Consider the following 23,637-nt stretch of genomic DNA (forward strand, 5'->3'; position numbering starts at 1 on the left):
GTTCCCTATCATTCAGGCAGGAGTAGAGGCCGTTTCTTCGAGGGACAAGAGCAAACATGGGATGCAAGACTGCGGCATTTTCAGAGTAAGGAATGGGAGGCGCTGACTGCTGACCCACTGAAATTCCTGTAAAGCTTCCATTCATTCTGCATTACCAAGACAGTAGTGGTGCTTCACAGGATGATACTAGACGAGAAGGGGATGGGGGGGACGACTTTGACTAAAACACTTTGGGCTCCTCGACAGACTTGACAATTTCTCTTCCCTGTAAAAAAAAAAAAAGTTCTCTCTAGGTGCACTCTGTTTCAGTGCACTGCATGGAGTTGGGGAGAGCGACCGGTGTGGACAGAGCACCTAAGAGTCCAAAATAAAGGAGGATCAGTAAAAGAGGCAGCCATGCAGTGGCCAATCAAATGTTGTTAAAGAACTACAAGATCTGAAAAAAAAAAAAAATGTTTGCTTATGTTCGCTACTGCTGCAACAAATTTGAGCTTCTAGTAGTGTAGCAGCTCACAACGTGCCCCAAGCATGACTGTTTTGCTTACATGGCCCTTTTGAAACGGCTTAGTAACACACCTATGGACTGAAGCTCCACAACGCAAGACCTTGGCTACTGATCTAGAGACAAGCGCCGTCCTATAAATTCTGAGCATATTTCAGGTTCCAGATGTCTGGAGGCTTTTTTTTTTGTTCATGCAACACACAAGAAACTGGGTGGGCATATCGATTATGGAATAATTTAGCTTCAACATGCACAAAACATTCTCAATTTCCATTTATTTTGGAGAATGCTACACATGGCAGCAATTGCTACTCAGTAGGTAGCCTCCATCTAAGAGACCTTATTCATTTTCATTGTAAAGTGTAGCCTCGAATTATCTTGTGTAATATGCCAGGCCAGCATGTTTCATTATCGTACTCATAAGTTAATAAAAGTTGGGATGAAGGTAACACAAAACCTATCGCTTACATTGTGATTCTCCAGTTTCCTGGAGTATTAATAGGTCACAGTAGTTAATTAGAAGTTTGGAGGATGCAATTGTAAACCATAAAATTCTCCACTATAGTGGAAGTCCACGAGGAGGTGCTGTGCAAGCACTCGATGGCAATCTGAACTGGTCAACAGTAAAAACAGCTATCTCATTAGATACGATATCAATAATAAAAATGTGAACTGGTCAACAGTAAAAACAGCTATCTCATTAGATACGATATCAATAATAAAAATCTCGATAATAAAGCATCTGCCATTTTTGCACCCCAACTCCACGTCAAGGCAGAAATACTTTACCATAGCAAATGAGACACTGTTACAATGAACAAAAACTAACTTCCTAATTATTCACTTAAGGGTAGTTGTTTATATTAGAAAGTCTTAGTGCACAACGACTTGTGACAAATCTATTATTTAGAAATTGAAGAGTTGCACGTAACTAAAGATATTTGTTATAGCGTTTTGTGCACCTTACCAAGCCATAACAGAACGGTGACAAAGATGAAGGGAAGAGGACTAGGAGCTTAGAGACACGCACAGAGCTAAGTGCAACCACTCTGTTGCACCAGACCACAACTGCAGTGATGAAACTTGGATTGATACGTGGGGTTTAACGTCCCAAAACCACCATACGATTATGAGAGACGCCGTAGTGGAGGGCTCCGGAAATTTCGACCACCTGGGGTTCTTTAACGTGCACCCAAATCTGAGCACACGGGCCTACAACATTTCCCCCTCCATCGGAAATGATGTGATGAAACTTGGATGAAAGCACGTTGCAACCATGTTTTTTCGTGAAAAGCAGCAAGTCGAATCGTGGGTGCGTGCACATAATTTCATCTTTACATGCAGTGTTAAATGTTTATCTATTCCTTTCAACTGTGCACAAAAAAACAGCTATATAAACCTTTCTTTTGTATATGAGGCACAAAACTCTGGGGCAGCCACTAAATCCTCCTTTGCCTGTCGGGCAAAGTAGCTTTTTGTGCCTGTTCACATACAAACGAGCGCTAAACACTGCACGTTCATATTTTGTCTACTCATACATTTTATAATACTTGCAGATTTTGACCAGATTCTGCTCCAGCATGCCTGGATTTAAATTTCGTAACTTTCTTGTCGCGGGTAGTTTCAATCCAACATAACAGAGTGCTCACATTTTTGCAGGCCAGGCGTTATGCTTTGATTTCGCCCTTAAAATTCAATGACAAATGTTCAGACATGTGAGCAATTTTAGAGACTTAAAAAATGGTTATGCTATAAATGATGCACTGCAACGGCACCGAAATCAGTAATTAAAAAGTTTGCATTTTTATTTCTACCTTGTTGTAAAGTTTGTTAGCAAAATGACAGGAGCTTTACTTTCATGGAAGTTTTATAAAAATAATCTATTCCCTAAAAGAGCACCCTGTAGTTTCTTCGGCTACAGTCATCAATGCGAAAGCACTATGTAGTTGCACCCCTGTTGCCTTAACTCCTTTCCCTTGGACAGAAGACAGAGACAGGGCTAGGTGTTGCAGCTTGGTAATGTGTATTTGCATGTTCAAGTGTTTATTCGTTTAAAAGGTCACTCTCAATACAGCATACTTTTTTTTGGGGGAAGAGCAGCAGCACCGTTTCAAGTGCGTACTGCGCTGCTGTAAAGTATTATAGTCAAAAGCAAATGCTTAGTAAATTCAATCTACGGAATGTGTTCCTTTCAGAGCTTCTTTGCAGGGCCTTGCTATAGTATAATTGATAATACATAGCAGTGCTCTAGGCAGTCCAAGCATCCCAAGGCCACCTGCGTTACTGGCACTCCGATAGGAAGACTCCTTCGTGGCTGCAACAGTGCAACCGAAGGCAGAGAACTCGAAAAAGAAATTAAAAAAAAAAATAGAGGCTAAACTCGTCCTCGGTCCTGCTGTTGAAGCCACCAAGGCACACCCACTCATCTGACTCTCCGTCCGTCTAAAAACGCTTAGCCAGCCGACTTCCTGAAGGTATTCACAAGCTGCTGCGCACCTCATACAAAGAACTCACTCCGCATGCCCACACACATTCTATTAAAAGGAGCGTCCTCCCCCGCAAAAGAAGAGGCTTGCACAGGCAGACTACACTACTCATGATCGACCTTAGGTACAGTGGCAGACAAGAGGGCACAGTACAGGAGCGCTTTATAGCACGTGATATGCCACATTTGATGACCATCGTTGCATGGGGCGTGGTGCATTCATTAACTATATTTAAGGTGGGGGAGGGTCAAGAATGGCTGCTTGCTGAGCAAGTTGGTTCATTGCGACTCGTGTAACGGTATGCAAAAGTGCAAAAGACGATAACATTACACTCTGTCATCTTTTTCACTTTTGCACGCTCTTAAGCGAGTAGCCGAGTGGGGTGAAAGTTTTCTTGAACATTCCATTATTTTCCCGCAGCTGTCGGGGAAACGGGACGAACAAGTGCACGAAATGAAAAAAGCGAATTTCGGAGTAAAAGCACCACAAAAAGAAAGAAAAGAAGCGGACATTTGGTTCAGAAAATTTTAAAAAAAAGAGAGACAAGGCAGCTCCTAGGCACACGTGCAGATCACGAGAGCAAGCATTCACGCGCTGTTGGCACTGCACTTTGGCCACAATGGCATCGAAGTGAAGTCCCTGCTGTCGCTGCAAAATGCGTGTGCAAGCAAACAAGCCGTGCACTGCGCCACTTCAACACGAATAAATAGAGAAAAGGACGATCACGGAAGCACAACAGACAACCCATTTTGTGACAAGTGCAGCACACGCTGACTCGATCAGAAATTCTTTCTACACGAACTAAATACACTTTTTCAAGCTTCGTCTTATCAAAGTGAAAAAGCTAAGCTGCAAAATTATTATAAAATTATAGCAGCAAATGCACAGACTTCAAATGTTCAGGCCGCAAGCGGACAAAAGAAAAAACAATTGAAGTGTCCAGCACAGAGGTAGTGTGCGTAGTTTCCAACTAGTCAAAGAAACAAGTCAGTTAGACGAGACAAGAGGTTGCCAAGGGCTGAAGCTGTTCATTAAGACAATTTTGGCCCTCTTGACATGGGGTGTCGTACTCTTGCGGCATTCACTGGGAGTGCAAAAGGGGGCAGACAACGGTCTAGGTGCCAAAAACCTGCGACCAAGCTCCCCCCCAATGCTTAAATGGGGTTGGGAAGGGGTAAGGTAGTCTAGGGGGAGGCGGCAGAGGGCACGTGAGCAGTTCCCCTCAGCTGCATGAGGCTGCACCAAATGAAGGATGGCTACTGTCCTCGGCTGTCTGTGATGCACGGTTTAGGTGGGGGTACCTCGCACGCAGCCACTCAACGAACTCGTCTAGCAACACCGGCCCTGAGCAGAAGAAAAAAAAGGGGGGGGAGGGGAGAGGGGCATCAGGAACATGTGTCTACAGGCAGTTCTAGGCAGTTGGCAGAAAAAATTTTGCGTTTACTACTTTTCAAATGCTTGGAATATTGCGAAATTCAGTATATACGTGTGGTTCATGTTAACAACCACCTTCAGTACACATTTAAGGCATAAGGTGAAAGGTGAGCACAACACTTCAAACCTTTTCAAGTCCATCATCATTCCTACTCCTAAGTGCATTCAAAAGTTCGCTGTAGGTAGCTCTAGCTAGAAATGCAAATACGGTGTCTACAAGCGGACGAGATCAGTGTGTGTAAACCAGCTGCACATTAATGGGCAAAGGTAAACAACGATAGAGATCCCACAGGTAAAAAATGCTATAGTACATCACGCAGAGGAAGCACTAGGTTGCTTGACCTGCCTACATTAAATGCAAAGACCAAGCGAATTTTCACACTGACACACCTGCCAACCTGGCAACAGAGAAATTCGTAAAACCCCCGAGTGGGGTACGGGGGCGGGGGGCATTACAGGCTTTTTCTATTTGTAGCTGTGATGGATTTACCTTTAGCAAGAGGCATAATCATGTTTTGTCGTCATTAGTCAAATTGACACGCTGAATTATTTGCCCCTATTTCTGGCACCAAAAGAACAACAAAAAAAGGCCCCATATCTGCATGTTTCACTGCAAATATCGTCGAAAGACGATAGTCTTGCGTATGGAGAGAGTGTTATTTGATGTTCTGCCCAAAAAAAATGGCAAATTGTATTCTGGAAGCGTTGCGTTAGAGAATCTCGATCCATGTAGCGAAAGCTAACGCTAACGCATCGAGGCATGTTAAACACGAGCGCCATCTGGCATCTCCGAAAACGAAGGAAGGCGTGCGTGCCCGCTAAGAAAAATGCGTGCCTCTCTCGGAGGCGATAAGGAGTAGAACGCAAAGCGACGGGCAGGTGCCACCACCATGTCGTCTTAGCGAAGCGTTGGAAACACTTGCCTTTTTGACCATCACGTTGCACTGTCAGCACAGCGTGATGAACGCTATGGTCCTTGAAATTACTTGTGTGTGCCTTCTCTAGTATAAAGGCACACATACAAAACAGCGAGGTGTTGTTATGGTGCCTCAGATATGCGCAATAATTGCTTTTTAATTGACAATCACACAAGTATGAACGCTGAAACTTGAGCAATATTGGTGGGTGCTGTAAATGGGGTTGGCCATTTTAGGTATCGCTTGGTAACTTTGATGCCATAACGATAATCGCTATCGCAAACAGACAAACGTACAGACAGAACAAAATTTTGTCAAGAAAAAAATTTTGTCTTTAAAAAAAAGAAGGGGGGGGGGGGGGGGGGTTCCCCAAGCGCAAGCTCAAACATTGGCGTTGCGGTCTCATAGTGGCTCAACACAGTGATGTTCTGTGCAGGGAATTTTCCCATATTCGGGGGAAATTTTGCCAGCCATTTTGAGCCAAAGGGAAAAGGGGAATCTTTGTGATACTACAGGTATAATAAAGAACTGAGACAGCCAGAATTGTTATTTGAGACCAGGTAGGAGCGTAGGCCTAGCCAGCGATAGCGCAACGTCTGGGGCGAGCGTTTCGTGCTTAGCACTGACGATGTGATTGCCGACCTTCACATGACCCACTACTTCTCTATTACATATTTGCCCCTCGCTGAAGACGGAGCCAAGTAGGTGTTCTAAGGTGTCATGAGGACAAGTGGTTCGTGATACGGTTTGAGACGATCCATGTGTACGATTTCGCGGCCTCGGCGACGCAGGTCCGGAGTGGGCATGAGGGGTTCGACATGGTACCGTATTTACTCGATTCTACCGCGCCCTCGATTGTAACGCGCACCCGATTTCCACCGCGGAAAAATATAAAAAAAAAACAACGTAAGACATCGATTGCAACGCGCACCCATTTTTTCTCGCTGGCCCGCATGATCCCACCACTCGAAAAAACGACTCCTTTCGGGAGCGTCTTCCATTTAAATATGAGGTACAGAGAAGCTTGTGCCTAACTGACGTGCAACGGAGCATTGCCGTCACTCTAGTTTTACCGTGGCCCGATGTCAGCACGCGAACTTGCTTCGCCCCCTTCTTCTCGACGGTTGTGGTGCCAGGCATGTCGAAGTAAACAGGCGTCTGATCGGCATTCCCGATTTGCCCAAGCAGGTAGTCGTTGTTGCGCCGCAAGTTTAGGACGAACCTCTGAAAACTGTGAAGCTTTTCATCGTACTCCTCCGCAAAACTTTTCGCATATGCATGTTCCACTTCAGAGGGAAAAGCCTTTCCTCTTCATAAAGTTAGTTAGCCAGCACCTGCTCGCTTTAAACTGGCTCCGCATTAGACCTTTTTCTAAGACTAATTGCATAGCCCGCACTTGGAGCAGTTCTGCCGTCACGGGCCGCTGTGCTGCTCGCTGCTAAAGCACATACTCGCCGAGCAGCTCTTTAATTTGCGGAAACCGACCCTGCTGTGGTCCACTGAAGCCTTTGCGTAAAGCTTTGCTGTCGAAAATCTTCTGCTTTTGTTTCCGCCGGTCCCGCACGCACGTTTCGGGAACTCCGAACGACCGCGATGCGGCCCGATTTCCGTCAGTTTCTACACACGCGATGACTTTTCTTTTAAAAGTGGCATTGTGGTGCACTCGAGTTTTTGGAGTCGGCCATTCCCCGCCGTCGATGCTAATGCACTACCAGATGATGAACTCCTCAGCACACGTACGAAGTGCCGCACATGAGAAACACATAGGCAGAAATGGACGACGCGCCATGCCGACGCACGTAGGGGGCGGCCATTTTAGATTTGCCGATGGCAATAGATTGGCCGTAATTTTTTTGTTTGTACTCGATTCTAACGCGCATGCGATTTATGAACTCGCTTAACCGGAAAAAAGGTGCGCGTTAGATTCGAGTAATTACGGTAGTTGACAGCGGAAGTTTGCTCTATGACGCGATGAAGTACATGGTACCTGCTGACGAACTTTGTAGAGGTACCAGGAGCAGCAGTGGGAGGCACCCACAACCAAACAAGAGATTTGGGCGAAAACTGGTAGTGGGACCGTTCATCGTCGTGACAAAATTTCTGTAGCCCTTGTTTTTGTGTTGTAAGGGTGCGAGCTCATTGCCGACATTCTTCTGCATACCAAGCGGCTTCGGAAACTGGTATACCTTCGGGTGAGTCGGGTCGGTAGGGGAGAATGGTGTCGATTGGAGATGATGGCTCTAGACCATAAAGTAAAAAGAAGAGAGAAAAGCCTGTGGTCACTTGAGGTGCCGTGTTGTAAGCGTACGTTACGTAGGGAAGGGTAAGATCCCAGTTGGTGTGGTCGGAGGCGACATACATAGAAAGCATGCCGCCAACAGTGCAGTTGAAACGTACGGTCAAGCCGTTTGTTTGCGGGCGATATGCGGTAGTACAGTGGTCAATCACATGGCATTCAGCAGGAAGCTTTTGAATAACATCCTCGAGAAAGAAGCGGCCCCGGTCGCACGAAAGTTCATGTGGAGCGCCTTGACACAAAACAAAATGTTGCAGCAGGAAAGACGCAACGTCATGTGCTGTCACGGCTGGTAGAGCGGCCGTTTTTGCATATCTCGTGATATGGTCGATCGCTACAATAATCCAGCGATCGCTACAATAATCCAGCGATTCCCAGCTGATGTATATGGCAGAGGACCATAAAGGTCTATTCCGACCCGGTCTAATGGTCGCACTGGGCACGGTAACGGCTGCATTGGTGCAGTAGGATGGCTAGAATTTTGCTTGCGGCGTTGGCACTCTGTGCAAGATCGAATGTACTTTTGAACAAATGTGTACATGCCGCGCCAATAAAACCGAAAACATAGCCTGGCGTAGATTTTAAACAAACCGGTGTGTGCACACTGTGGATCGGCATGGAAAACAGCACATATGCAGGCATGGAGATGCCTGGGTATGACGAGTAGTCATTTGCGGCCGTCAGGGTGGTAGTTGCAGCGATAGAGTATTCCACCACAGAAGGCGAAGTGAGATGCTTGTCGGTGTAGCGCTCGAGATGGCGGGCGGGCAAGTGTTTCAGATAGGAAATCCATCAAAGATGCAATCCACGAATCTTTGCACTGCTCTGCAGCCATGTCGATGGGTCTTGATAGTGGAAGCAAGTTGTCTTGGATAGAGACACTCACAATATCAGTAGAAACGGACAAACGCGAAAGAGCATCGGCATGCTTCTGGCCTGAGTGATAAATGACACGGATGTCGTACTCTTAGAGCCGTAAAGCCCATCGTGCCAAGCGTACAGGGGGATCCTTGAGGGAGGATAACCAGCAGAGCGTATGGTGGTCGGTAAGTCGGTAACATCAAAAAGGCGGCCGTACAGATAAGGCCGAAATTTTGTAATGGCCCAGATGATCGCTAGGCATTCTGTCTCAGTTAGCGAATAATTTGCTTCTGTTCTTGTAAGAGTGCGGCTCGCGTACGCAACAACCTAATCTCAGTAACCAGGCTTTCGTTGGGCGAGTACAGCGCCAAGACCTACACTACTGGCATCCATGTGGATTTCTGTGGGAGCGCTTGAATCGGAATGATGCAGTACAAGTGGTGTTGTAAGCAGTTCACGGGGCTTCGCAAAGGCACTGTCGCACGCTGGAGACCACGCAGATAGATTGCGGTCTCCCTGAAGTAGGTCTGTCAGAGGTGTCATGATCGAGGCGAAATCCCGGACGAAGCGGCGGAAGTATGAGCAAAGCTCAATGAAACTACGCAGCTTCTTGAGAGACGCGAGCCTCGGGAATTCCCGAACAGCCCGTAGCTTAGCGGGGTCAGGGAGAACGCCATCCTTCGACACGTGTCGGAGAATGGTCAGCTTGCGTGCTCCAAAACGACACTTCTTCAAGTTTAGTTGAAGCCCTGCTGCAGAGAGACAGCGTAGAACCTGTTCCAAGCGACGAAGGTGCGTTGGGAAATCGGGCGAGAACACCGCCAAATCATCTCAGTAGCATAAACACGTGTTCCATTTGAGGCCTCGTAGGATAGTGTCCATCATGTGCTCAAATGTTGTCGGTGCATTGCATATGCAGAATGGCATCATCTTAAATTCGTATAAGCCGTCTGGTGTTACAAAGGCAGTTTTTGGCCTATCATCCGGATTCACGGGCACTTGCCAATACCCAGAGCGTAGATCAAGGGAGGAAGATAACTCTGCGCCTTGTAAAGAGTCGAGGGCGTCATCGATCCGAGGCAAAGGATAAACATCCTTTCGTGTTATTTTGTTTAAACGATAATCTACGCAAACGCGTATCGTGCCATCCTTCTTTTTAACTAAAACAACCGGCGATGCCCAAAAACTGTTTGATAGTTGAACGACGCCGCGCTTTAGCATGTCACCTACTTGTTCATCGATGACACGGCATTCAGTCGGCGAGACACGGTACGGTCGCTGCTGTAATGGTGGGTGATTACCTGTGTGGATCTAATGGCACACAGTAGATGTTCGACCTAAAGTAGCGCTGTGACAGTCAAAAGATGGCCGAAACTTGTCAAGGAGGCTCAAAAGCTCACACCTCTGCTGTGGGTTTGGGCCTTCGTCGATGATACGGTTGAAAATGTCGGCAGCGGAAGGGCCATTCACGGAACTACAGGAGAGGGCGCAGACTTCTGATAATTCATCAGGAACTTCAAGTGTCGTGATGATTTCAAGTGTTTCTATTGAGCCGATACATTCGCCCCGAAGCAGCGTAGTCGTGAATGGGAACGGATTCTCCACAGGCACGTTGGTCGCACCACCTTGAAGAGTAACGAGAGCGGTTAGGAGCGGCGGAAGGTGGCAATGTACGAAAGCAGCGGAAGGTGAGAAGAATGCGGTAGCGTCGACAACGGCAATGCAAAGGTTCTATAACTATTACTCGGGTCACGGTGAACGTGCCCATGAGTTTATTTCAACTTTCAGGCATTTGTATTAGAATTGTTGCTGTGAGCAGTGCTGCCACGTGAAGGGCAGAATACAGTTTGTGACATGGCGGTAGATCACCCCAGCATTTCACCACAGTTCAGGGTGCACGGCTAGATAATCCTTGGTAACTGCTCTGAAAAAGCCTGAAAGCCTGTACATATGATCCGAGTAAACGGACATACTTAAACATTTCCATAATGGTTGTGCGTGAAGCAGTATTATTTTGTTTATTTTCCAAATACTCCTCTTAAACAGAACTCGAACAGGCAAGAAAATTTGTTTCATTTTCATTTCAGCAAAGCCTACAAAATGAAATAAATTTGACTTTATTTCAAAAACACCAACTGTGACTGACTGAAAAAAAAAAAAGCGTTATGAAGTATACAATACTACTATAGCTGATTTGAAAAAAAAACTTTGCTACTATTACTGACTCGGAAAAAAGGAGGTGATAACAGTTTGCTTGGCTTTGTTCAAGCATTTTTTCACAGAGTGAGAGTGCATGGCCTAAAGGCTGGGCAGGAAATCTGTGCCACCATCATGTTCAAAGTAGCGCTGCAACAAGCTGACAGTATCTCTTGCTGCACTGCCCGCCACTCCAACGGGCTCAGGATCACACACCATCTCATCACCACTTGAACACGGGTCCTCATCTCGAACTTCAGCGATAAGTTCCTCAAGACTGTCCTCGCGGCATGTGGTGACATTTTCATCAAGTGTTTCACAGTTTACTCGTGTGGAAGAAGTAGACTGTGTCACCTGACTGAGGAGAATATCAGCCTCCTCAGCCTCGGCAATGTTGTCTTTGTAGTCTGGAAGGACTTCTAGTCTTGAAAATTCTGGATGGTGGAAGCACCTTTGCACAGTTGACACTTTCACCCATTCCCAGGCATTGGTTAGAATGTGAAGAGCTGAGAGCATGTCCACAGTGTAATCTTTTTTGTTGTCTGCGCAAAGGAGCATTCGCTGGAGGACTTGACGGTGGTAGAGAACCTTCAAATTTTGAATTATGTGCTGGTCTATCGGTTGAATGATTGCAGTCGCATTTGGTGGCAGAAACTCTAGGCTGATCGGTTTGAGTCTATTGACTTGACCGTGAGCAGGGCATTGATCAACAATAAAAATAACCTTCCTGTTCTGCTGGGTAAATCTTCTATCCTCATCGCTCAACCATGTCTCGAAGATTGCTTGTGAAGCTTTCCTGTTCGCATGGTATGTGACAGGCAGCGTGCACACACCTTTGAAGCAGCATGAGTGCTCCGATTTCCCCACGAATAACATCTTCAACTTTTCGCTACTGTCCATGTTGGCACCTACTAGCACCGTAATACGATCTTTGCTTCACTTTCCTCCCGCACAGGTTTCGCCCTTGTAAGCAAGAGTCTTAGTAGGGAGTGCTCTGTAGAACAACCTCATTTCATCAACATCAAACACGTCCCATTGATCGTAGGCTTCCAAAATTTCTTGCAACCTCCCCTGTTGCCATTGACTACAAATATTTCTATTTATAGCCACACTTTCTCGAGAAACTGTTTTGAAGACAAGACCATGCTGCTTTTTAAAACGGCTCAGCCCACCATCGCTCACCCGGAAGTCCTCGATCCCCATCCGAGTAGCAATTTCTTTGGCCTTCTCTTCCAAAATGGGGCCGCTGATCGGGAAGTTCGCACTGCATGCTCGCTTGAACCAGAGAAAAAGAACATCGTCGATTTCTTTGTATGCCATCATTCTCATCCGCCCTCTGTCCGCAGTGAAGTTCCCAAGCTTTACAGGTTCTTCAATCTTCCCTTTGTTCTTGAGTATCCTCGATAGCGTGGACTTGGGAATATTGAAGTTTTTCGCAATATCTAACTTTGAAAGGTCGTTGCGGTCAAGTTCTTGAACGATTTTTACTTTCATTGCGAGCGAAAGTGCATTGTGCTGCTGTTTTTTGGTTCCATCTCAAGTTCACGACGAAACGTCAAACGCTGCTTGGCGTGCACCATGGCGTGCCCGGACATGTGCGATCGCTAGATTGGCTTGGCTAGGCTCGCTACGGTATATTTTTCATGGTTGCAAGAGTGCCGTGGCCACTTCCGCCGTTCATAGATTTTTGGTCGTTTTAGTTTCATTTAACCGATGTAAGCAAAAAAAAATGTTCCTATTACCCGAAACGTTTATTAATAAATATATAGGATACCAACCAAATGTACCAAGACAGTTTCGTTTAAGCGACTTTTCTGTTTAACCGAGTTTCGTTTAATGGGAGTCCACTGTATGTTAAATAAGTGATTATGACGGTCAGATTCATGTAAAGTCTCCAGTTGGAGCACGCGTAAGTCTCAGTTAAATCATTGAAATTGTTTGCAGATCCAGGCTAACTGGCATGGTAAAGCACAATGTACTCAGTGAACTGAAAACTTCCTATTTTCTCTTGGGATACTTTGGCCCACATATGTTTTAACCTCGGAGTCTATGCCTGATTGATTTGTGAGGTTTAACGTCCCAAAACCACCATACGATTATGAGAGACGCCGTAGTGGAGGGCTCCGGAAATTTCGACCACCTGGGGTTCTTTAACGTGCACCCAAATCTGAGTACACGGGCCTACAACATTTCCGCCTCCATCGGAAATGCAGCCGCCGCAGCCGGGAATCGAACTTGCGACCTGCGGGTCAGCAGCCGAGTACCTTAGCCACTAGACTTGGAGTCTATGCCTAGTAACCATGTTAGCACCACTTAGCTTATTTTCTTAGCACCTATTTTTTTGGTGTGTGTGACAAAAACAACAGCCGTCTTGTTGTCCTGCATCACCATTTCCACAGTACATCTTCCATTCGTTTGGAAGCCTGTCTATCCTAAGCTAAATTATGAGAACTTTTTACAGCTCGGATAACTTTCCCTAGTTGTGAAACCTCTCTTCTTGTACCGAGAGATTTCCATCACAAAATTGAGGAGTAATCACCAATGTACTGCTGAAAAGCAGGTACACGGCGTGGGCAGAAAAGGTGACAAGTGACGGCAGAGCAGGCGAGTCCTTACTGTAACGAACAAGTGTTGCGCAGAACGAGTTTCAAGAATAGCAGATGGTGTCAAGTGCTAGTAAAAGTGCTAGAAAAAAATGCAAGAGTCGTGATGTAAAGATCATCGAGTAATGCAGTTGCAGTCTGATGGCTCACAATGAGCAGGAAAACGATAAATGCACACAGAATCTTACAACCATTTTTCATATTTAATATTTCTTCCACACCATTGCGTTACCTTCGTTTTTTTAGAGAGTGATAAAACAAGCAAGTTGCAGCCAAATTACCGCTTGTTTTTCTTGTCGTCACTGCATGCAACAAAACAGCGATACTGCATTCTTGTGCATAAGCACAAAAGATCTGGAAGCCAATTCTGACATTTAGGTGTCATTTTCGGAGTCGTTATACCATGTAACAACAGGTCACATGGGTGTAGAAATAAGCAAGGAAACACGATTGATAGCAATTTTAAGATACCAGCCTGTCCCTCCTTCCCCCCCCCCCACCACAGTTTCATAAAATCAAGTCATAGAGTTAGTCATGAAAGTGTATCTTGTGATACGTTCCTGCCTCGTGGCTAGTACATGACATGACTGTCTGCTAGCTACCAAGCACAGTTGAAGCGAACACAGACCCGTTCAAATGACAGACACCAGATGAAGCACTCACATGCACCATCCTCGTCATAGTTGGAGAGGTCGGGCTTGATGGTGCGACTGAATTCCAGGACATTACACCACTGGTCCTTGTTTATCACTCTATATTTGGATTGCTACACAGGTGGTGGGAACAAATCAGCAGACAAAATGAAAGATAATTAACATGTCACAAACAGACTTATTTGCATAAGAAGCAAGCAAGTTTAAAAGCATGCATTAAACGAGTCGTGAAACGAAAATGAAGCTGCCCAGTTGTAATATTTGCTGCTTCAATAAGGATTAGACATGCCTATTCCAAAATATTTTAACGCAATATCCAGTCTATGATTAAGGATGCCCGTTTAAAATTGCAGGTTTTCTCCGGCTCCTAAACGACCATGCAGCCCTGCTGGCCACCATAGGCAGTAACCGGTGACCTCAGTGAAACCTAATGGTAAGAGAAATTATAACCAGGGCATTAGCTTTCTTCTACTCCAAATAATTGATTTATAGAAACCTTAGAACGAAAAAAGTAACAGCCATTTTTGCCCTTCGAGCTGTGTATACTGTGGAAGCATAGGCAGAGATGACGCGGGGTCTCAGGGGCTCCGGCCCCTATAGGACACTTCATCGGGAGCAAAGCACGTTCTAGCGCTGGCACGGTTCATTTTTTTTTAAACTTGTCTTGGGTTCTCTTCTAGTGACAATGGTCTGTTGGCCATCCTGTCTGGCAGCTACTTCACAGAGGGCTGCTTATGCCTGTTTCCTTTTCCTTAATAAAGTATGACCATTTTGCCACCCATCCATGGGCCAGTGGCAAGTCAGGAGTCCGGTGCCATGGTTGCATTCAGAACGATGTCGCAGGATTATGATATTGCGACTTTTGCCCCGCTTTTGTGCGAAATAAGTATAATATTTATGTACTAACCAAAGAAATGTAAGTGTATTCATGTAACAGACATTTGTTTATTGTCTTCTTTATTATTTCGACAACTATCACTCTGCCTTTTCTCTCACTCACGCCCCCTTATATATATATATATATATATATATATATATATATATATATAATCTTCACCTAGAGTTTAAAAATATGCCGACACATGCAATGACGATGCAATCAAATGCATGTTGCTAACGCTTGCCTAGAGTGAGTCAGACTATACTTTGTGTTCTGGTTAATTGCCTCATTACGTCACTTTTATTAAATAACTTCTTAAGCAACGAAAACGGGCCGGACATTCCAATGATAAAGTTGTTCATCGGTTTGATAAGCGTCCGATAAGACACTTTAGACTTTTATATTTATTAAGTCTTAGTGTTTTCCTACTAACTGCAAATGCCCACGAAATGCAAAAAATACCATGTGACAAGCCTGCTCGCATGCCAGTGCACACGATGATTCTAGTGCTCCTTAATGTTCTAGTCCCAATTTACCAACAAAAGGCTAAGAACCTATTTTGTCTGCTTGTGAATCAAGCTTAACCCCATTAGCACTAATGACCAAAGAAGGTGCAAGGATGAACAAGGTTTACAAAAATATCGAAGCTCAGGCTGAGAAGGCTTCCAATGTCAAGTCCATTATGACAGCTTCGCTCCAGTAAGCTTAATTGCAACACTGTCATGCAATGCAATGAAACATACTAACAGTTGACAGGATTAACTATCGTACAGTAATGTGCACCACTTGACAGTTATGTATCGCGCATCGAACTTCAAGTACATAGTACTACTAGAAGGATGTGCCCATATAACCGAGCACAACTGCACTCTTTGAAAAAATTTGGTTGTTTACCTCGAGGAATTGGTGAAACGACGCACACAGCGGCCAATGCTTGCCAAGAAGCAACTGCAGCATTGCTTTTGCTGTCGCCATGTCCATACTACGCTGGTCTTTGTCCTGAAGAAAAAAAAAAAAGGTACCACCTCAGCACGAATCAAAGTGTGCACCTTATCATCAAGCAACATCTGTTTTAAAATAGGAAAGAAGCAGAGTACACGTAATTGTTATGCACCAGCTTAGTGCACTGTACAGCTATCAAAAGAAATTTTATTTTTTTGAAACGTTGGGGGATGTAAGCATGTCTACAATGCTATTTAGGTTCAGTGCTGTCCAGAGCAGGACAAAAGTGAATAAAATCAAAGTCGTGTAACAATCATAACCATGCTCGCACATTGATTTGATTGATATGTGGGGTTTAACGTCTCAAAACCACCATATGATTATGAGAGGCGCCGTAGTGGAGGGCTCCGGAAATTTCGCCCACCTGGTGTTGTTTAACGTGCACCCAAGTCTGAGCACAAAGGGCCTACAACATTTCCGCCTCCATCGGAAATGTTTCCGCCTCCATCGTCACCACAGCCGAGATTCGAACCCGCGACCTGTCGGTCAGCAGCCGAGTACTTTAGCCACTAGACCACCGCGGCAGAGCCATGCTCGCACTTTAGGGGGAGCAATGTTTCAGTGCAGTGCCCTTCCCCCCTCACTGGTGGATGAGTGTGTAAGAAACAGAGTTTCGCAAAGGATGCATAAACAAAAATTACTCAATGCTCTGCTGCTCACAATGACCTGCCTTTGGTCCCCAGCTTCCCAGGGTGGGAAGTAAATATTTCTTGGAATGCAACATTACAGGTCTTCAGCTGCCATCATAGTAAAAACCAACACCGCCTCAATACTGTAATTACTCTCGTAATGAATGCACTAATTTTTTCTTAAAAAATCATAGCAGAGTTGGGGGTGTGTATTATGCGAGGAAAACTTTATGAAAACTTTTTCGTATGAGCGAAAAGTTTTGGTTATGCAAAAAAAGTTGAGTCGCTCAGCTTCTTTGTTGTACTTCCCTCAACTTCAGTGGTTGAAGGCGCTTTCTACTGCAAGCTGTTCCTGCGCCGCCTGTGCAAGCCATGGAAGCATTTCGTGGCTCTCTTTTCTCGCAATCGTTTACTCGCAACAGTAGTATCTGCTGCAATCTCGATGGTGCCCAGAAGCTTGTGCTACAACGCCATGACGCACTTAGCCAGCTTTGTGGCAACCTCACACGACGACCGCACCGCCGCTGTTGACATTGTAGCAAGAAACCAAAATTACAGCAAGCTACTACTGAAGCATTGAAACAAACCGTCGATAACAAGATTTAATGACAAAATACGGTGGCCGCCTCGCTTGCAACCAAAGCGAGAATGGGAGACCATGTTGCAAAAATAGTCACAATTTTTTGGGGGGCGAAAAGCATTTCTTTCTGGTTTTCCAGAAACCGTTAGTGAACCCTACTGTGGCGCATAGATATATATATAAAAAAAGACTGAGTACGTGCCCCGCACAGATAGAAAGAAAAATTATATGGCGTGTGGCTGTGGGCAAAAGGGGGGAGGAAGCGAGCCGAGGTGGCGCAGAGGGGTGGGCTAAAGAGATCCAATGGGCAAGGAGGTACCAGGTGTCAGTTAGCGGGACTGCAGTGGACGACTGTAGGGGGTGCGTTTATTACACAGGAAAAATAAAAATCCAGATTTTGATGACTGAAGTAGGGGGTGCGTTTATTATGCAAGTGCCTTCATTATGCGAGTAGACACGGTAACCCCGCAAACTAAACAATCATGGGACAGAACCTTCCCACTTTTTCCCCATGGGCATGCCTACGCATAGGACATTTCATAACGAGATCATAAGTCAGAAGCTATGCTGACAGTTCTGAAGTTCACAACACATTTTTAAAGTATGGTAGTCCCTAGATAGAACATGAAGGGACTATAAAAATATGTTCCATTCAATTCCATTTACTAAGACATCAACAAAGTTGCAGACTTTTACTTTGAAACTAATCATATAAGAAGCATTTCTTCCATTTAGGCAGCAGTTCAATTCAAGATATTTCTGTTTACTACAAGTTTACTGCACCTTCCATTACAATAGCAGAATTCAACACTTAGAAATATTTACTAAATGAACTTTCTGTGCCCCATAATAGAAATGGTGTGTGTCCAAATTCTCAAACAGCCATAACAGCTCACCCTAGCGAAGTCGTAGGCATATCTGTAGATACTTTTGAAGTGATTTTGGTCATTCAGCAGAGATTTCAAGTAGTCCAGCTTCCCTTGAATCTTCTGAATCGTGTCGCACCTGTAAAAGAAAATATTTAAGTGTTTGCACATAGTAGTGCATCCACTACAGCTAGTAACCAGTTACGCAAACGTATTAAGATAGACGGCAAAATATATGCCTCAGGAAAAGTAAATGAATCTTCAGTATCGAAACAATGCAAGAAAACAGCCAATACTAGAATACTGTTTCATGTGCTTCAAGGCGAGGTTGGTGGCTTGTTGATGCCACAACTTTCTGACAAAGGTATTTCCATTATAGCTTGCAAATTCCTACCACAAGCAGGAGTTGTCTGAATGGACTCAGATATGAAATCCTTAGCTCCAATCTCACTGTATTGCCAATGTAACTGTATATTAGGAGGGTTCAATTCATTTCACCAAAATTACAGTAGACTCTAGATTATGAAACCTTAAAGGACCAGGAAAATATGTTCCATTTAGCAGGAGCTTTGTTTACCAAAAGGTGGACAGGGGTGCAGAATACAAGTACTAAACCAGTGATATCAGAGACAATTGTTCCCACACAATCCAAAGCAGACGCTGCATTGGCACATCAGCTCCATCGCTTCCACTTTGCAAAAATCAACGTCACACACACACAATTTTGCCATTAATTCTGGCAAGCGAGGTGATAATTTGGAGGCAAGTAATAAAATTCATTTTAGAAGAATCTACGAAACTCTCAAGCCTGAAATACACCATGAATGGTTCAAACGTGCAAATTAACATATCCAATAAATTTCATAGAGATCCATTGACCTCGAAAAATCACCAGAGTTGGAAGACCTGATTTTTACAGATTTCCACTTATTGAGAGCCTACTGTACATTGACTGTTACATGTTTATTTTCAATAAACAGGCTTGGTGATGATACAACATACCTATGAACTAGCACTTTCATAATGGTTTTCTCCTTTTTGTACATTGCCAAAATGACTACTGCATGTACGCATGAAGCACGAGTTGGAGGGAGGGGGGGAGGGCATGTGACAACTAAAAGTCGATCCCGCATATATCGAACTTGAAGGGGATCGCGAAACACTTTGAAATACAAAATACGCATATTTAAGGCCTAAATTAAAGCATTTCAGGCATGGAAAATCGTTACATAATGATATGCTCACAGTGTAATGAAGACAAAGTGTGACTGTAAGTTACCACACTTCATTTCGCATAAAAACAGTCCATAAACTTGTCTTGCTTCTTGCGTGTCATCAAGCTCTAGTCATCCTCAATATGACTGAAGCTTTTCAATTATGCGAATACCGCTCCTTCGGCCACAAAAACGTTGATTGACAAAGAACGCCATTTCAAGCTTTGTAAAGCGCTAAAAGGATGGTTAGCGGCAACAGGGAAGGCACTGGCATATTCATAAATGCAATGGTAGACTTCCGTGACTCCGGTAAAAGCAGCCATGATCTCAGCATCGATGCACTATGAGACAGCTAAGTCGTCATCTGCACCAATGAAGTCGCCAACTGTCTGAGATGGTGCCCAAAAACGCTATGTCGCAGAATTCACTAAGGCACCGTACGCCGTTGTCAGTGGTCATGACGCACCCAAAGTAATCACATGGCCCGCAAGCAAAGTATGCGACGCTGCTTTACTTGAAGTTGCTTTAAGTGCGAGTCATAATTTTAATCGCTACATGCGGGTTGAAGTTCTGTTTAACTCCCGAATGAGGATCTATCAAGAATGAGGTGAAAAGTACACAAGCCCACAAGGCACCAAAGACAACGCCATGTTCCCATCGTCGACATGTTGGTGATGTCGATGTAACTTGTGGCTTCATAGCTGACAGTAGCTGCTTTCAGCTGCTTTGATGCAAAAAGCTAGAAGAACCATAGCCTCTGAAGCATGCGTTTTAAAACTGTAACCACCAAAAATACGTCACGAGATTGCACATTTTGAAGGCCATGCTTTTCAGGATCGCATACCACTGTGCGCTAACAAATAAGGAAGGGATTGCAATATCGCCGAATCACTTTGAATTTTCATTTGGGTGTCTTCGACAATCAGACTTTTTGAAAAACACTATGCCCACACGTTAAGGCGCGCAGATCACGCATCAAACGTAATGGTGTGCTCGCAAGTGCCCCGCAATGAACCAGATTAGCGCGATAGATTAATGCCGCTTTCTTGCCACCCGCACGAGCAAAGGAATCGGAACTTGTTAAAACGCGGCTGAAAGTAGATCAACGTTTCCTAGGAAAGACCCACCTTCTGGGCTTCAGCGCGGCACAGCGTTCGATATAGCATGTGTACAGCAGTGCGGGAGTTCGATATTCGGGTGCACCGGTTCTATACTAGCTACGTGTATTAAAACTAAATTGCGGCTGCTCCGACAATTAATGAGATATTTGTTTAAAAAAAGAATGCATAAAATTCGCACTGGGGCCCCAGTACTCAAGAGCTCGAAAGCGCAGAACTTTTTAAAGGCATTTAGTGCAAGAGTGCCTACAGGACAGAATTACGAAAAAGCTGTTTTGGATGAATATCCGTGAATTACATATATTAGAGGAAAAGTGCCACCACGTTCCCACTGTTCACGTGCTCTTCTCCTATGGACACGAAGCATGGCAAACTCGATTGCGATGCCCAGAAATAACACGCCGCCGTAGACATTCTGCCGGTCCACGAGCAGTTATTAGTGAAAATTGCTTAAATTACGCGCAGTGCGACTATTGAAACGAGCGACGTCTGTCGATGAATTAGTAGTGTGCCACACTGGCACACTACCAATTGCGCTAGACATCACGAGCTGCTGCGGAGAGCGGGTTTTGCCATTGAGCAGACTTCCACAACAAAAGTTATACCGGCACTCGGGATTACTTGGGACGCACGTCAAGCTACTGATCATTCAGCACAATAATTCTAGTAACGTGGTAGTGACTTTTGCGGCCCTGACAATAAGCTGCATATGTTTTGACACGCCAGCGTGGCTATTGCCGGTGATAGACGGCCCCAAACCAACGACTTTGGAGCAGTTCGGGGCAATTTCCGTTGATATCAGCAGGACGGCGCAGTAAGCTTCATTTGGCGCACTTTTATGCAGGAGTGAAATCACTGTAATCATATCCCCAGCCGTCGTCTGCACAACCAGCAAACAAAAAGACATGCACTGTAAAATCTTTCTCCTATCAAAATATAGTCACTGTAGTTAGGATTCGAACCTACTAACTTGAGCTTAGCACTGCAACAGCTTAGCCGCCAAGGTACCATGAAAGGCAGCAGGGGATTTTAAGAACTGAGACAATGCAGCGAGCCATCGATTCTTTTACCTAAACTACCATGCCCTGTGTTAAGCGTGGCACAAGTTTCTAGGAATGTACTTGCAGTGTTGCAAGATTTCTCCAACGGTACCGCTATTGTCTCCCAACTCTCTGGAGCCTGAGCATGTGTTTATGCAAAATGTTCATGCCAAATTCTGCCTCGTGTGTATGCGAACACTATGTCTGCACGTCCTCAATGCTACAACTATCGCTCGTGTCATGACCATTCCCGCAAGCGCATGAATAATGGCCGACTTACTGTAGGGACGAGAGACCATGAAGCCACTCTTCTTCACTAAAGAATCCCATGTGCTTGGCACCCATTTTCCACGCTAGCACCAGCATGACAATCTGCAAAGATATAAACAATAAGTGAGTACAAAAGAAATTAAGTAGCATATGTACTCATGCAATGGATGCACTCACAGAATTAAAGCATCCATGACTTGCATATGGAACATACGGCACATAAGGCAATGTTATTGATTCAACCTTTATACAGAACTGTGCCAATAAAAATACACTGCAATAAAAGCAGTCTGCTAATAGTGTGCGTGTATACTTGCGGCTAAGGGTAAGCAATCTATAGTTGAATACAACTTAAGAAGGCAGAAAAGCCCAGACAACTGAAGCACGACACCTCTGTAATGAAATAGTCCCGTGCCATGCCTTCGGCAATGTTCTCCGAAGGCCGTCTGACTCACGATGTCAGCCTGTAGTGTGTGCCTATTGGTGCAGGCTTGAATGCATTCGTACTGAATAATAAATATCCCCCTCCTAGCTTTTCTGCACTTACTCAGGGAAATAAAGAGAATGGTGGGCTAACACGTATATACAGCATCATGAATTGCCTGGAAGGGGGTGGGGTGCACAAGCGGGGTAAGATGGGGAGAGGTCTGATTGAGATGGTGAAATTACTGGATAATTAGATGCTTACGATGAACAATATTAAGATTATTGACATCCCTCTGAGTATTTCACCGACGCAGTAACATAAGTAGAAGGACTTCATGTAACTGTTGCATGACAATTGCACCACTGATTTAAACTTAAGAGAAGGTAGAACTTAAAAAAAAGGGGGTGGCATCAATACATTTTCAAGTATATCCATACAGTGTTACACAAGTGACAATTAGTCAAACAGAGGTTGGTTACACCATAGTGCAGAATGTCAAACAGACAAACCCAACCACTTCAAACAACGCACTTTTGTTGGGACTTTCACAAAATCATAAACGCTTTGTTAGGTTCCTCGTAAGAGGCATAGTTCATCAGACTCTGGTTGTGAAATAATACAAAGAACTCACATTCTCAGGCTCGACGCCAATATCCTCACAAAATTTTTCCATAGCTTCAGGTCCCATCGTTCTAGGCTCATCCACCGCTGCAAGTGCAATGGGAACCGCTAAAGTTTGATATATGGGAGGGGTGGGTATAACTGGTCCATATTCAAAGCCTAGCAGTAGAAAGAAATAGATTAAAAGATGCACACAAGTTTTCGGTGTATTTGTACTGCCACAAAAAAAATCACAGCCAGTGCCTCTTAGGTCAACTGTCATTATGTGAGAAGCACTCAATGGATTAAGGTAGACAAACAGGGCTGTACATCTATTTTAATAAACTGTTATACAAGGGCACGAACAACAGTATGCAACAATGGATAACAAAAAATCAGTTCAGATATCTTGTCAGTAAATCAAGTAGGGTTCACACGAGCTATTCACTTTTTTCAAATCTTTCAAGGTATTTATTGTACACTTAATCTAGCTTAGAGTTTTACATCACAAATATTGTATGTTCTACTTAACACCACCAGATGTCACCCCCCCCACCCTATTTTGTCCTAGAAATGATTCTTCTGGTGCTCATCAAGAGTTGGAAAACAGAATATTTCTTATAGAATGGTTTACACCAAATGTTAGAACATTATAACGAGGATCAATATAGCTGTCATCAGACAATATCACATAATTCCAGCAGTAATGGAGCACTTAATATGTGCCTTTGCCATAGTTATTACAACATTTTACAGTATACAATATTATCAGAATCTTATTTCTGACATAATAACAATGAGTCAAAGTCTCACCTGACATGAAATGAGCTTCAATACATTTTGAAATTCATTATAATGTGAATTAGCAATACTTTATTATTATTAACTATTCTTACATACTTTGTTCTAACTGATAATTCACTATGTCCATTTAAACTATATTGATTAATCACTATATTTAATAGTTATGAGCTCAAAAAAATATAAGTGATGCCAAATGACCTGGCATAAAAGTAATAATAAACTTTTACACATTAGAGATGAAAAAGAGAGCGTACATCTT

At 44.2% G+C, this 23,637-nt stretch overlaps 1 protein-coding gene across 4 annotated transcripts in view; it reads right to left on the reverse strand.

Moving 5' to 3' along the window:
* Positions 1 to 3,996: 3,996 nt before the first annotated feature.
* Positions 3,997 to 23,637, reverse strand: part of SCCRO4 (DCN1-like protein SCCRO4) — a 30,080-nt gene continuing 10,439 nt past the window's right edge. For 2 of the 4 annotated variants that reach the window (XM_037430075.2, XM_037430078.2), the window contains exons 5-10: positions 22,606 to 22,682; positions 21,558 to 21,649; positions 17,936 to 18,044; positions 15,723 to 15,827; positions 13,959 to 14,061; positions 3,997 to 4,332 (exon numbers count right to left, since the gene is read on the reverse strand). In XM_037430075.2, the coding sequence (XP_037285972.1) occupies positions 4,211 to 4,332; positions 13,959 to 14,061; positions 15,723 to 15,827; positions 17,936 to 18,044; positions 21,558 to 21,649; positions 22,606 to 22,682 (608 nt within the window). In that variant the 3' untranslated portion in view covers positions 3,997 to 4,210. Of the gene's footprint in view, positions 4,333 to 13,958; positions 14,062 to 15,722; positions 15,828 to 17,935; positions 18,045 to 21,557; positions 21,650 to 22,605; positions 22,755 to 23,637 lie in introns of all 4 variants that reach the window. The other 2 variants (XM_037430074.2, XM_037430077.2) reach the window with 1 other exon arrangement.

This window comes from Rhipicephalus microplus, chromosome 2 (assembly GCF_043290135.1).
Source record: "Rhipicephalus microplus isolate Deutch F79 chromosome 2, USDA_Rmic, whole genome shotgun sequence".
NCBI classification, from domain to species: Eukaryota; Metazoa; Arthropoda; class Arachnida; order Ixodida; family Ixodidae; genus Rhipicephalus; species Rhipicephalus microplus.